Source organism: Lepidochelys olivacea (genome assembly GCF_965140295.1).
Source record: "Lepidochelys olivacea isolate rLepOli2 genome assembly, chromosome: 1".
Classification (NCBI taxonomy): Eukaryota; Metazoa; Chordata; order Testudines; family Cheloniidae; genus Lepidochelys; species Lepidochelys olivacea.
The window spans coordinates 138,331,963-138,345,206 of record NC_140411.1 but is presented as its reverse complement, the minus strand read 5'-3'; the positions used below and the strand labels follow the sequence as shown (position 1 = coordinate 138,345,206).

General features: G+C 41.5%; 2 protein-coding genes across 5 annotated transcripts in view; one reads left to right on the top strand and one right to left on the bottom strand.

Moving 5' to 3' along the window:
- The window catches only part of MOSPD2 (motile sperm domain containing 2), a 62,260-nt gene extending 56,155 nt beyond the window's left edge, over nucleotides 1-6,105 (bottom strand). For 2 of the 3 annotated variants that reach the window (XM_084651465.1, XM_084651467.1), the window contains exons 1-2: nucleotides 5,979-6,103; nucleotides 5,612-5,675 (exon numbers count right to left, since the gene is read on the bottom strand). In XM_084651465.1, coding sequence (XP_084507591.1) covers nucleotides 5,612-5,675; nucleotides 5,979-5,987 — 73 coding nt within the window. In that variant the 5' untranslated portion in view covers nucleotides 5,988-6,103. Of the gene's footprint in view, nucleotides 1-5,611; nucleotides 5,676-5,978 lie in introns of all 3 variants that reach the window. The other variant, XM_084651466.1, reaches the window with a different exon arrangement.
- Nucleotides 6,106-6,252: 147 nt separating this feature from the next.
- The window catches only part of FANCB (FA complementation group B), a 28,239-nt gene continuing 21,247 nt past the window's right edge, over nucleotides 6,253-13,244 (top strand). The window contains exon 1 of one of the 2 annotated variants that reach the window (XM_084651445.1): nucleotides 6,253-6,350. The gene's annotated coding sequence lies outside the window, so the exon portion shown is untranslated. Of the gene's footprint in view, nucleotides 6,351-6,630; nucleotides 6,784-13,244 lie in introns of those variants that run through there. The other variant, XM_084651446.1, reaches the window with a different exon arrangement.

Here is a 13,244-nt window from a genome sequence, read left to right as displayed (position 1 = left end):
TGAAATGAGTTCTGTGTACCAAGAGAACTACATACGGGAAAAATCTAAGAAACTGTTTACAAAATTGTATTTGAAAATGCACTGATGCCTAAGGAAAAACATGAATTGATAATTCAAATATTATTACATATATTTAATATGTTTTCTTCAATTCCCTTCCCTTATTTATTACTAGAGACTTTGCATGGGGAATGATTAAGCTACTATTAAAACAATTAGTAGTATTCTTTCAGGATCACACTACTTACATTGAGGAAAGGAACACTGCAACAGTAGCAACACAAGGCCATAAGCCCAGTTGTGGAAATTTCCTAAGCAGTGAAAAGTATTAGCAAAGAAAAAGAAGGAAAAAGTAAGACTGATTGACAGATGCTGCTATTACCAGTCACTACCGGCAAATAATCTTGTTTTCATTGTTTCTGTCTCACCACCCCAACCACTTATGTTAACGGCTCTTTCCAAAAAAGATCCCCCCCCCCCCCCCGCATGGACCAGCCTGCACTGCCAAAATCTTGCATATCAGTACTGCTCAGCTAGCAGCCACTAATCCTTCAAGCTGAGCAAAATGAACTTTTAAAAGCATATTTCCAATATTCAGATACAGAGCATTTTGATACTAGAAAATATGATTTTTGTTCATAGGCACAGGCTGTTTCCTTTAACTCAAACAATGAAGACAGAAAATACATTTTTAAAAATATATCAATGAAAAACTCAGAAACTCAGAAACTAAGAAAAACTCAGATCATAGTGAACATGAAAACATATGTTTTCCAGATCAGATACCTCAGGTTTGCCTAATCTTCCTTCCAAATTGCTTCAAGGGACATGGACAAAGAGGCACTCTCATGCAAGTACCCTCATGTAAGTTTTTGGGAAATTAGACTGTGAAATTATCCTATATTTATATGATGCCTTAAGTTTTGTATTGTTTCTCAAACTATAGCTGGTTATTAAACAGCTGGTTACTTTAACCACATAGATGAACCAGCCTTATAAAAACTTCTCAAATGGTGAATTTGATTCCTAAGTCCTACACTGCAAATTATCAACACAGCAGTATACTCTCTCTGATTATTCTTTAGATTTAAGATGGTTCAAAAACTATGCAATGAAGGGCTAGTCTACACTAGAAGTATTACATGGGCGTGGCTTCACCGATGCAGCTGTGCATGGTAGCACGTCTGGTGACAACACTCTATGCCAATGGGCGAGCGCTCTCCCATCAGCATAATGAATCCACCTCCACAAGAAGCAGTAGCTGTGTCGGTGGGAACTATACCACCAACATAGCACTGCCCACATCGGCATTTAGGTCGATGTCACTTGTGTCACTCAGGGGGGTGGCCTTTTTCACACCCGAGAGCCATGTAAGTTATACCAAAGTAAGTGGTAGTATAGACCTGGCCTTAGTCTTTGTAGTTAGATGTACCAGTTAAAACAGGTTACATTTCATATTCAAATTTCTTTAAAGGTAAGCAGACAAGGAATATATATTTTTAATTTACTCTTTTTTTTATGGAATGTGAAAAAAGCTTGAATGGCAGCCAATAGGCTTAAGAGTTTTCACTAAACGAATATTTCAAAGGCTCTCCAACTTTTCATATCAACAAAAAAACAACACTACAACAATATAACATCACATTACAACATTAGTAAACGTGATCGTGACACTGACACCTCAGTTTTAGTATGCTTTCTCTGCTGAGGCAACCCAGAGATCATGAATTCTGCATTATGGTATGGTACCTTTCTGTTATGGGGCAAAAAACTCCCCCCAGTATAATCACAGACACTGACTTCCTTGCGTAATTAAATAAAGAGGCAAAACAGTGGAAGCGGCAGTTCTCTCATACTCAAATATAATACTACAAGCAAGTTTAGTGGACTCTCTGAACACAGCAGCAGCCCACATCTCTCAAGCTATCTCCTTCAGTGCTGGGGCCCAAATTTAAGACAGGTTAACAGAACTGGATATCAAGCAGTGTTTTCTTCCTTTACAACAGAGCAGTCCATTTTTGTTTCAGGTGTTCAAAGGTGTATCTGACTCAGAGTTCCTCACATTTTCTCAGATAAGGAGAAGAGGAAAATTAAGTATAACATGTACTATGTTCTTAACAGCTTGTCTGGTTCTGCTGATTGTTCCCCACTGAAGCCAAAATTCTCATTTTTTCGCATTGCAATTGATTACTGTATGAAGGATCATGATGCCACAAACAAAGAACTACAACCTCAAGGCAAGTTAACTGAAGAAATCATAATCCTACTTTCATGAAAAAAATAGAACTAAAGAAAAAAAATCTCTGGAACATGATCAGAAAAAGCATTTATGGAAAAGATATTTCTATAGCAATTCCAAGAAGTTTTAACAACTGTTTGTATTCCAGTAGCAATGGTATAAGCTTCTTCTTTAAGGGTTTTAGTCAGCCCAACACAGCTTTTGTGGCTAATAGCCAATGGAAATTCCACAGACTTATCTAGCTATGATCAGGGAGGCTGCTCACTATTCCAAGAAGATACTACTTCTCAACAGAGATTGTATAAGAACCAAGCAGCATTAGATAACCACCCAAGACCATCATTACATGGCTATGGTCTCATGATAAAAATCACACTGATAAAGAGTAATCCTCCTTCCCTGATACTAATATGGGGGAAGGAATTGTTTCCGGTCTGAAAAGGACCATATTCAAGAGGCTTTATAATCCAAAAATGAACCCCAATGTCTCACAGTTCTGTTATGGAATTGTCAAGGTCATCTTTACTTATGTAGAGATTTCATATGGTACAGTAAGTTCTCTGCTCCACGGTATATATTTTAATAATTCTATCAGCACTCAAGCAGTAATATAATTTCTCTTTGACCAGAGAAAGGCAAAGACATTTCTGAATACGAGATGAGTGGGACAAAAACTTTGTGTTTGGTTTTGTTTTTTAAACAAATTCACAAAACTTGTAGCTAAGGAAGGTTGACTATGCACAGGTGCCTAGTTAAAACAGTTGTGCGGAGAAAAATATACTGAAGGTACATATACAGAGGTTTTACCAAATAAAATATAATCTATTAATGAGAGCTGTTGGCTGAAAAGATAACATTAGAAATTCAGAAGTTCTGCTCTTTAATCAGGAATATTTTCATGACAAAGTTCAATTTTTCATTACAAGAACTGTAGCTGCTTGGGCTGTTAAAAAAGTGGCAATTTATTTCCTTTTTATAGTGGGAAAAGTATATCCACCCTCCAGTCCCCCTGAACTCAAAACTCACTGAGCTCAGTGACAGCACCCTCTCTCCCACCTTCCCAAACTAGTAAAGAAAAATTCACCTTCAGGCAAAGCCTAAAATATTGCAGCCCCAAAAGATGAAAGTTACAATCTTTCATAATTACTGAAAATAGGGAGTTTGAATGCTGGCCATTATACAAACTTAACCATAGCTGTCCCTGTCTGTTCTACTGTAACAAAAAAAAAAAATCAAGATTAATGTGCCCCAAATTTAAATTTGAGTCCAATTATGCAGCATTCAAGGTTTTTGTTTTGTTTTTTTAAAACAGAACAGCACAGAAATCACAATAAGCGCTCACTATCAAGTCACAAGAATTCTTATTATAGCCCAAACCCCACAAACACTTATTCACATTTAACTTCAATAGGACTACTCATGGGTGTAAAGTTAAAGCACGTGTGCATTTGCAGGTTTGAGGCCTATATTAAGAGTCCAGGGTGTACAACTAACACAATTAATTCCACATATACACGGAAGAGATACTGGAATCACTTGTAGGTAGTTCTCTGAAAACTTCAGCTCAATGTGCAACAGCAGTCAAAAAGGCCAACAGAATGTTAGAAACTATTAGTGAAGGGATAGTAAAGAACACTGAAAATAGCATAATGCCCCTATATAAATCCATGGTGTACCGACACCTTGAATACTTCTGGCTGCCCTATCTCAGGAAGTATAGAACGTAACCGGAACAGGTTCCAAGAAGGGCAACAAAGATGAAGGGTATGGAACAGATTCCATAAAAGGCAAGACTAAAAAGATTAGCACTGTTCACCTTAGAGAAAACACAACTAAAAAGGATATGATAAAATGTCTACAAAATCAGGAATGGTGTAGAAAAAGTGAACAGAGAAATATTATTTACTCTTTCCCACAAAATTTCACTGGGTGGCAGCTGGTTTTTGTTAACAGGCATCAGGTTTAATACAAACAAGAGGAAGTACTTTTTTGCAAAATTAACTTCTAGAACTCAGTGCTATGGAATGTTGTGATGGTCAAAAGTATAACTAGGTTAAAAAAAAAAAAAAACTAAATAAGTTCATGGAGGATAGATTCACCAGTGGCTACTAGCTATGATGGCTGGGAATGCAACCCCAAGCTCGGGACAACCTAAACCTCTACCAGAAGCCAGGGGGGAGTGGGAAGGGGAAAACAGGTGGATCATTTCAACTGCCCTATTCTGTACACACCCCCTGTAGCTCTGGTTCTAGCCATTGTTGGAGACAGGATACTGGACTAAACAGACCACTGGTCTGACACAGTATCATAGTTCTTATGCTGCTGGGTTCTTATATTCATGATTTACATTACAATTCCTAAGAAGAAAGGGGAGAGATATTATCTACACTGAATGCCCCAAATCACGTTTGAGATCATGTTAAAGCAGTGGTTCTCAACCCACAGGCTGCTTGTGGCCCAATCAGCACACAGCTGAGATCCATGTGGCATCCTCAGGGACATACAGGTAGCATATATATGGTGTGAATGTGCCGGCCCACGTAACACATAGAGAGCTGCATACGAAGCCCACAATGGTAAATCGGTTGAGAAGCACTGTGTTAGAGTACGTTTACACTGGCTGTGTTAGAAAACAACTAAAAAGTTTTCTAATACCACAATGCTAAATACTAAATGAAGTTGTTTGACGTTGTGTTAATTAAGGTGCTGTCACCCTATGTATTTTCCCAGCGTAGACATGGGGAAATCAACACAGACAAAGAGACCTCTTTTAGGTCATCTATTGTCTCTGGTCTTATACTAACAGTGCAAGCTCTTTGGGGCAGGGACTGTCTTTTTATACAGTGCATAGGACAATGGGGTCTTGGTTCATGACTAGGGCTTTTAGGTCCTAGTGTAATATAAATAATAATAATAATAATAATAGGAATCAAAGTGAATCAGCACTATGTCCATTTTATCCTTGGCCTCCTCTCTAACACTGCCAACTAGAAGCGAACTAATTACAGTGATGATTTATGATGCAGTCACCTGAGTAGTAGAAAATGGAACAAACAGGAGCAACTCATTTCACAGAAACTACCAAGTGTGTACAGCATGGATACGTGTTAGACCCCATGATCTAGAAATGAAGGGCTCTGCATGTCAACTCACCTGAAAAAGGGCAAGACATCAATTCACTTGGGTGCATGGGGAAAAGAGAATGGCAAAATGACACAAGAATTACAAAATAACTAAGGGTTGAGCAAACCGTGTGATGTGCAATCTGTGCGAAGAAACACTTGTCCTAACATTCCCCCAGCATTGCAGCTGGGGATGGACAGCACAGGAAACCCTAAAACGGATGGACATCCCCACCACCGTGGTACCAACCTTGCAGATATTCAGTCTCAAAGCGCCGTCTGGTTTCGCTAATTAAGGCAGCCTTGTCCTGCTGCTGAGACACAAGAGGATAAACCCTGTATGAGACACCCCCTCCCCCGCACCCCTTTCCCAGGTATCCCCCTCTCCGCCAGTGCCCCCCGCCCCACTCCTTTGTGTCCTCCAACCCACATGCCCTCCAATGGTCCCCCTCCCCCGCCACTGTCCCCGACCCCCCCAGTCGTCGTCCCCCGCAAGTTTGGACCCCCTCGTTCCCCCCTCCCCGGGCTCCGCAGCAGGGGGGAGGGGCAGAGACGCGGCTCTCGGGGGGGTGCGTGGGAGAAATCACCGACCGCCTCGCTCTCGCGCAACTACTCACGCCGGCCATGGTCCCGCTGAGGCTCTGCGGACCCTGCACCAGCAGGTGACAAGGCAGCAGGGCAGGGCGGGGCGGGGCGGGGGCGGAGGAGAAGCGCGTGACGGGAGGGGGGGCCAGGGAGCGCCAACTGACGCCGCGCGCTTCCCGGAACTGCCCCTAACAAGTCAATCAGCCCGCCGCCGTCCGCCCCAATGACGCCCGCCCGGGAGCGAGCCCCGCCCCGCGCCTCCCAAAGCCCCGCCCCGCGCCCGCCCCTCATGTCTTGCCTCTCTCCGGCTCCAGCCTTGCCGGGAGAGTTTCCTCTCCCACAATGCTTTGCGTGGCGGGCCGGCCGGGAGCCGCTGGGCGGGGCGGTGTCCGCGCGCGGGACAGGTAAGGTCGCGTGGGGCTGGGGGCCCCGAGCGCTGCCCCCCACCCCTTCCCCGGCCTGGCGCGCGGTCTGCGGCCCTTTGCCCTTGAGCGCCAGCGCGGCGGGGCCGGGGCCGGGGGGCGGTTAGCGAAGCTGCGGGGACGGGAGGTTCGTGCCTGTGTAACGGGCCCCGGCGCCGCTGCCTGGGAACGGGCACCGCGCGCGCGCGCCGCGGCCGCCCCCGCCCCTGCAGCACCATCCGCGCGCCGCCCGGCGGGGCTTGCCCGTAACGGCCCCCGCCCCGGGGGCACGCACTGGGCCGCCCCCCTGGGGCAGATGGCTGGTGCCCCGACCTGGGCGTGCGGGATTGGCGATGTCAAGAGCGCTGACTTCAGGTGTGGGCTGCGCCGCCTTGAGGGGGACCCCCGAAGTGGACAGCGACCCCTGAGGCTGAGGGTTGGGCTGAGTTTTACTTTTAGCGTTTAATTAATACGGATCTCAGGGAACGACTTCACGAAAGTGCTTCGGGAGGGGGCAGATTGGGGAAGGTGGCTGCCCACGCTTCTCTAGCTCGGGAGTCGGGCTCTCCTGGCTTATAAGCGTTTACCTAGTTCAGGGGTTCTCAGACTGGGGGTCGGGACCCCTCAAGGGGTCGCCGGGTTATTACATGGGGCGGGGGGTGGGTCACGAGCTGTCAGCCTCCACCCCAACCCGGCTCTGGCTCCAGCATTTATAATGGTGTTAAATATGTAAAAGAGTGTTTTTAATTTATAAGGGGCCTCGCACTCAGAGGCTTACTATGTGAAAGGGGCCACCAGTAAAAAAGTTTGAGAACCACTGATCTAGTTGATAGCTGAACTATCAGACTGAATAGAGACTCTAGGTATTCCGCCCACATTCAGAGTTGTAAACTATACACATCACCTGGTAAGTCACTTGCATTTCTCTCCACATTGATGGTGCCAGTGGCAACCACTCAATTGGTAATTCCTGTATGCAGGCTGCAGCGATATTTCATTAGGTTCAGCTTGGTGAATTGAAGACTGGCTTGGTATGCAGAGAGCTACTTTTCAATATAAAGTGTACAAGTTAGTAAAGTTTTTCTCTTTTGTGAATTAGACATCCTTAATACGTGTTTCAGAGTAACAGCCGTGTTAGTCTGTATTTGCAAAAAGAAAAGGAGTACTTGTGGCACCTTAGAGACTAACCCATTTATTTGAGCATAAGCTTTCGTGAGCGATGAAGTGAGCTGTAGCTCACAAAAGCTTATGCTCAAATAAATGGATTAGTCTCTAAGGTGCCACAAGTACTCCTTTTCTTTTTGTTAATACATGTAGTTATAAGTAGCTTATTGATATCTTACATCTTGATCAAAAAGTATGAGTGAATAGGAGAGCTGTTGGAATTCATGACAAAACAATGCCATAAATGGAAAACCTTGGACTATCTCCAGATTTTGGTGCTAGAACAATTCCTATCTGCTCAATGAATCTCTGCTACTGTAAAAAGCACTTTACTAAACAGAGCAGAAGAATGTAACTAGTATTGTAGCTTTAATGCAAATATGCTGTAATATGCGGCAGCGAATTTTGCATGTAGTTTAGAACACTCATTTTTTGTAAGTAGGGTAATGGGGGGATTCCTCACTGGATGGCTAGAACAATAGTTCTTTTCCTTTTGGATCATTCCTAGATAGGAATTTTATCAGAGGTGTGAACTTGCTTTTTAAATGAAAATACTATTTCTGCAAAGTGTGTTACTTGGAAAAACCTATTTTGACACAACCTTAAGGCTTATCTTGCACCTTGCTCTGCACAGAAAGGTACCATTTCAACACATGGGTCCCCCCATGTGAATTAGTTCCAAGTTCTGGGTCTTTAGATGCACTGAATTTGAAAAATAGGAAATGGCACACACATAATACAGTGATGAGGATGTTATAAGAATCTATATAAATTAGGAACCTCACTTTTGCAGACTATTTATAAATCTTGGGTATTTAAATAGTTTCCATTACTATTATATTTGACTGTCACAATCATTAATGTATTTATCTTCACAACACTGATGTGAAGTAGGGAATTACTACTGTTCCTGTTTTACTATTCCAGATGGGGAACTGGTTTACTGAGTGGTTAAATGACTTGCTCGTTCCTGTGGTAACGTTAACTTGTGTTCATTGGATGGGTATAACAAGTTACTAGTACGTGTACTAATGCAGAGTAGCAAATTACTTGTAACGTGGTCTTTTATAAATTGAATGTGGTCACTTTTGTTTTTGTGGGACTGTTAATGAAAAAAAATATATCCGGGAAAACTTCAAACTACATTTTTACTATAAATGTTTTACAACAAATTTCAATCCATTTCTTTATCTATTAACTTTCTTTTTATTATTATTATTACTATTTATTTTATTGTGCAGTTTGTGAAAGGTAACTTGTAGCCATGTTGTATTTCCAGGGTGGATTTAATTTAAACCAAATTGATTTAAATAATGATTTAAATCACTAGTCAGGAAGCCTCTATTTAATCATGGATTTCTACATAAAAGTGCATTCTTGTTGGTTGTTATAACCTTAATACGTAATCTTCACAACTGAGAGATAGATGTAGGTTTCATTTTTAGAAGGTAACCACTATACATTTTTAAAGTGATTTCTTTTGAAAACAGCTATATCAGAAAATGAATTATTGGTTATTTCATTTACCAAAGGTAATTGAAGCAGATAGTTCACCTCCCAGTGACTTCATAAATATCTCCAATTAAACAGGTTAATCATTAATATTTGGAGGCTTTTCTTGTCATGCTGTATTAGGAGGAGAAAATCACCAGACAGACATTTTAAATTGTTTTATTTAACTAAAACAACAGCGTTATGTATTCTGTTTTTTTTCCTTCATCAGCAAACATATATAATATTTTAACAAAACAAGCATATGAATTTTTGAGTTGAGTTAAACGTTCAAGTTTTTTAAAATCAGGTTTGTTTTTGTTAAAATTGTTTTTACTAAAATAGTTAGTTGATTTTTTTTTTTTTTTTAATATTTATGTCTGCCAGGTCAACATGAAAAATTTAAAATACCTGTATTGGCTTCTTCAGTTAACTCAGTCGTCTTCACCTTCATTTTCCTGTTTGTTCATAATCTGGAAGAGAAAAACAAGCTTTCCTGCTTTTTCAGGTCCCAAACAATTTCTCAATTTGGAATGAATTAGTCCAAAGGAAGAAAATACTCTTTCTACACCGGCAGAAGAAGCTACTGCTGTTAAAAGTGAGATTATCACTTCAACAGTCTCTGAATCCAAGTGCTTAAATGACTTCCACCAGTTCACTGGTGTGACTTTCTTTAAAATACCATCAGCAAGCATATGTTTCTTGAATGGTTCACCCTTAGCTCTGAAGTTTGTTATAGTTGGCATTATGGAGGGATGATTGCTGGATGTCCACATCATAGCCAACTCCCCTTCTTCAGCTGTGAAGGTTTGACCCTGGTACTGAGTACTGAGAATATTTGCAAGAAAATAAGCTGGAGATAGTGCTTGTATCATTCATTTTTTTTTTAATGCTTGTAATTTAACTCTCTCATTGCATATTTCTCTTTAAGATCTCACTTAGTTCTTTCCAAATTTCAACAGTGTCCGCCATAAAACAGCTATTTCCCTGCATTTTATTCTAGGCTACAGAAATAGACTTCAGGGTACTTAGCATGTGTTCACATTTTTCTTAAACCCAATGTTGAGAACTTTGGCTGTGACAGTGATATCTATTTTTTCACGATTTTTTTCATAAACTGTCATCAGATTAGGTCAGTTCTTGATATAGTGCTCAAAACCGTCCACTACTGAGTTCCATCGCATGTCTTGTGGGAGAGTTAGCTTGCTTCCTCCCACTTTTTTCGGAGCAGCTGCTGCAAAGTGGCTGTTATGGAAGTATTTTGCAATATCAACAACGTTAGCCTTTATTTCTGGAACACTGAAGTCTTTGGCTAGGAGCTGCATCAAATGAGCACTGCAGCTGTATGTTATTACCTTGGGACTCTCCTCTAAATTTCTTCTCATCTTGGATACGTTTGCAGCATTGTCTGTGACCAAGTTGCGTACTAGACTTTTGAATTTTTTTTCACAGTTTGTTATAGCTTTTACTACTACTACTTGTAAATATTCTGCTGTGTGCATTTCTTGATGTATCAATTGTTTCTGTAAGGAAGACATTCCCTTCTTCTGTTGTCACACAAGCACATACAACAGGATCATTGCGGACATAGCTCAGTGGTTTGAGCATTGGCCTGCTAAACCCAGGGTTGTGAATTCTACCCTTGAGGGGGCCATTTAGGGATCTGGGACAAAAATTGGGGATTGATCCTGCTTTGAGCAGGGGGTGGACTAGATAACCTCCTGAGGTCCCTTCCAACCCTGATATTCTATGATTCAATTCTATGATTCACAAACTGGGTCTCTTTTACGGCCTGCTACCGTTATAGGTTTTCTCTTCTAGTGAGAGAATGGTATGGTAGATCTCAAATCAATGAAGGCTGCACTCGGAAAGACCTCAAGACTTCTGGAATATGCTGCTCAAACAGTTTCACTTTTGTTTCTACTGCCTATCCCTCCCTTCTCACATTTATCTCCAGACTTCTCCTTGTCCAGATCTGTTCCACCCCCAACAATCTTCTGTTCATTGAACTTTTTGAAACTTTGCACTTTTAGAGAGAGGTAAGGGATTGACTCTGTGTACACAAATTTGTAGAGGGACAGTGGGGTTGAGGTCTATTTCTCACCTCTATTTTATTTATTTATTTATTTTTATTTTGTTTTAAAATATTTTTGTTGTTAACAAGCATGTTATCTCTGGAGACACAAATCCACAGTTTGAGAACTGCAAAACTAAGCATCTCTGATGTTATCTTATAGACTGAGCACAGAGTCCCATTGGGTAGATGTAAAGATTAATCTAAATCTATCCAGAAGCCCCTGGACCCCATAAAATTGGGTCCCTAATCCATGAACTATTGGAACTCATTTACAAAACTTTTCTTAAACATTACATGAATATATTGTCTCATACTATAGAATTAGAATTTATAATCCCTATCCCATGATGAGATACATTATAGCTCAAAGATATCTTAATTAAAACTATCTTTAGATAGGTTTTTTCCTCAAAAAGCATTTTATCAAAAAATCAATTAATTTTTTAAAATTTTTTAAATCATTGATTTTTTTTATCCACTCTGTGTATTTCTAATCTCATCTAGAAAAAAGAAATAGGTGGAGAAGTGAGGACAGGAGTGGAATCGTTCTCCCTTCTTTCGGTGTACACCTGGAGAAAGTTTGCACATATATGCAACTGTCTACTTAAAAGCTCCTAACTGTCTCAAACTGTTGATCAGTTTTCCTTAAACCTGGTTTGCTTTTTAAGCTTCAATAAAACTAATATGCCAAGTATGAAGTGTCTTGGTTTGGGTGTGTTTGTTATCCAAGAACAAAACTTCTAAATGGAACTTATGGGGAAAATGTATTGTTTTTTTTCTCAGAAAGGCTTAACTAACTTGGACCAGATTGGGATGAAAAAAATAACTTTCAAACCGCATCAGTTGAAATGAGAAATATTACATGAAAAGCAATTTTGTTCAACAATAAGGCTTAATGTGAAAGTAATTCAGTATTATTTAAATTGTTGCTACATATTTGAAAATATATATTTCACACAATGTGTAGTATTGATTTTTTTAAATGTAGCTAAGAATTAAATTTACTTTCCCAACATCTGCTTGTTTCCTTGCTAAAAATAAACTAGATATAAATCAAGCTGTTTTCAGTTGCTGTTGATTTATGGGACCAGCTAATGGAAATTAACCTTTGTTCTTCTCAGGAGCTTGCTGAGAATATGTAGTTGGGATATAAATTGTGACCTGTCACTTGGCTTAGGTTGCCTCCATTCTTTACATTTTGTCTATAAAAGGTTTTCCAGGCAACCATGATAGTTGTATTCTTATAAAGTCTTGTAAAAAGACCTTTTTGTGTAACTGTGCTCAAGAATAAATTCTTTAAATGTAAATAGAATTATGCCTGAGTAAATAGTTTGGGAGTTCTTGGAGTTGCAATTTCCTGTTAGAGCAGAGGTGGGCATACTATGACCCGCGGGCCACATCCAGCCCGCAGGACTGTCCTGCCCGGCCCCTGAGCTCTCGGCTGGGGACACTAGTCCTTGGCCCCTCCCCTGCTGTCCCTCCTCTCCTGCCGCCACGCTGCCAGCGCTCTGGCTTGCCGTTCCTGCCAGGCAGTGCAGCAGCGTGGCTGATTCCACCAGGCGGCAAGCTCCTGCCGGGCAGCGCAGTGGCATGGCTGGCTCCAGCATGGTAAGGGAGCTGGGGGGGAGGGGAGGAGGGGAAGGGTTGGATAAGGGGCAAGGGATCCCGGGGATGCAGTCAGGGGGTGGTTGGATGGGGCAGAGGTTCTGGGGACAGGGAACAGGGGTGGTTGGATAATCGTGGGAGTCTCGGGGGTGGGGGGTGTGAATAGGGGGTTGGGCAGTCAGGACAGGGAGCAGGGGGGGTTGGATGGGGCTGGGGTCCCGGGGGGGGCGGTCAGGGGGCAGGAAGTGTGAGGGTGCAGGTAGAGGGCGGGGGCCAGGCTATTCGGGGAGGCACAGCTTTCCCTGCCCAGCCCTCCATACATTTTTGCAATCCCGATGTGGCCCTCGGGGCAAAATGTTTGCCCACCCCTGCCTAAGAGCAACCTTCTTGAATTTTCATGATTCCATATGTGTGAAATAACTTAATATAATTTTGTTATCAAATAGCTTAAATGAAATAAATTATTTTATGTTGTAGAATTGTTGGAAACCAGTATATTAATACTTTTGGTAAACAACAATGTCAAAAACTAACTAAAAGATATTTTGTCATATTAAGAG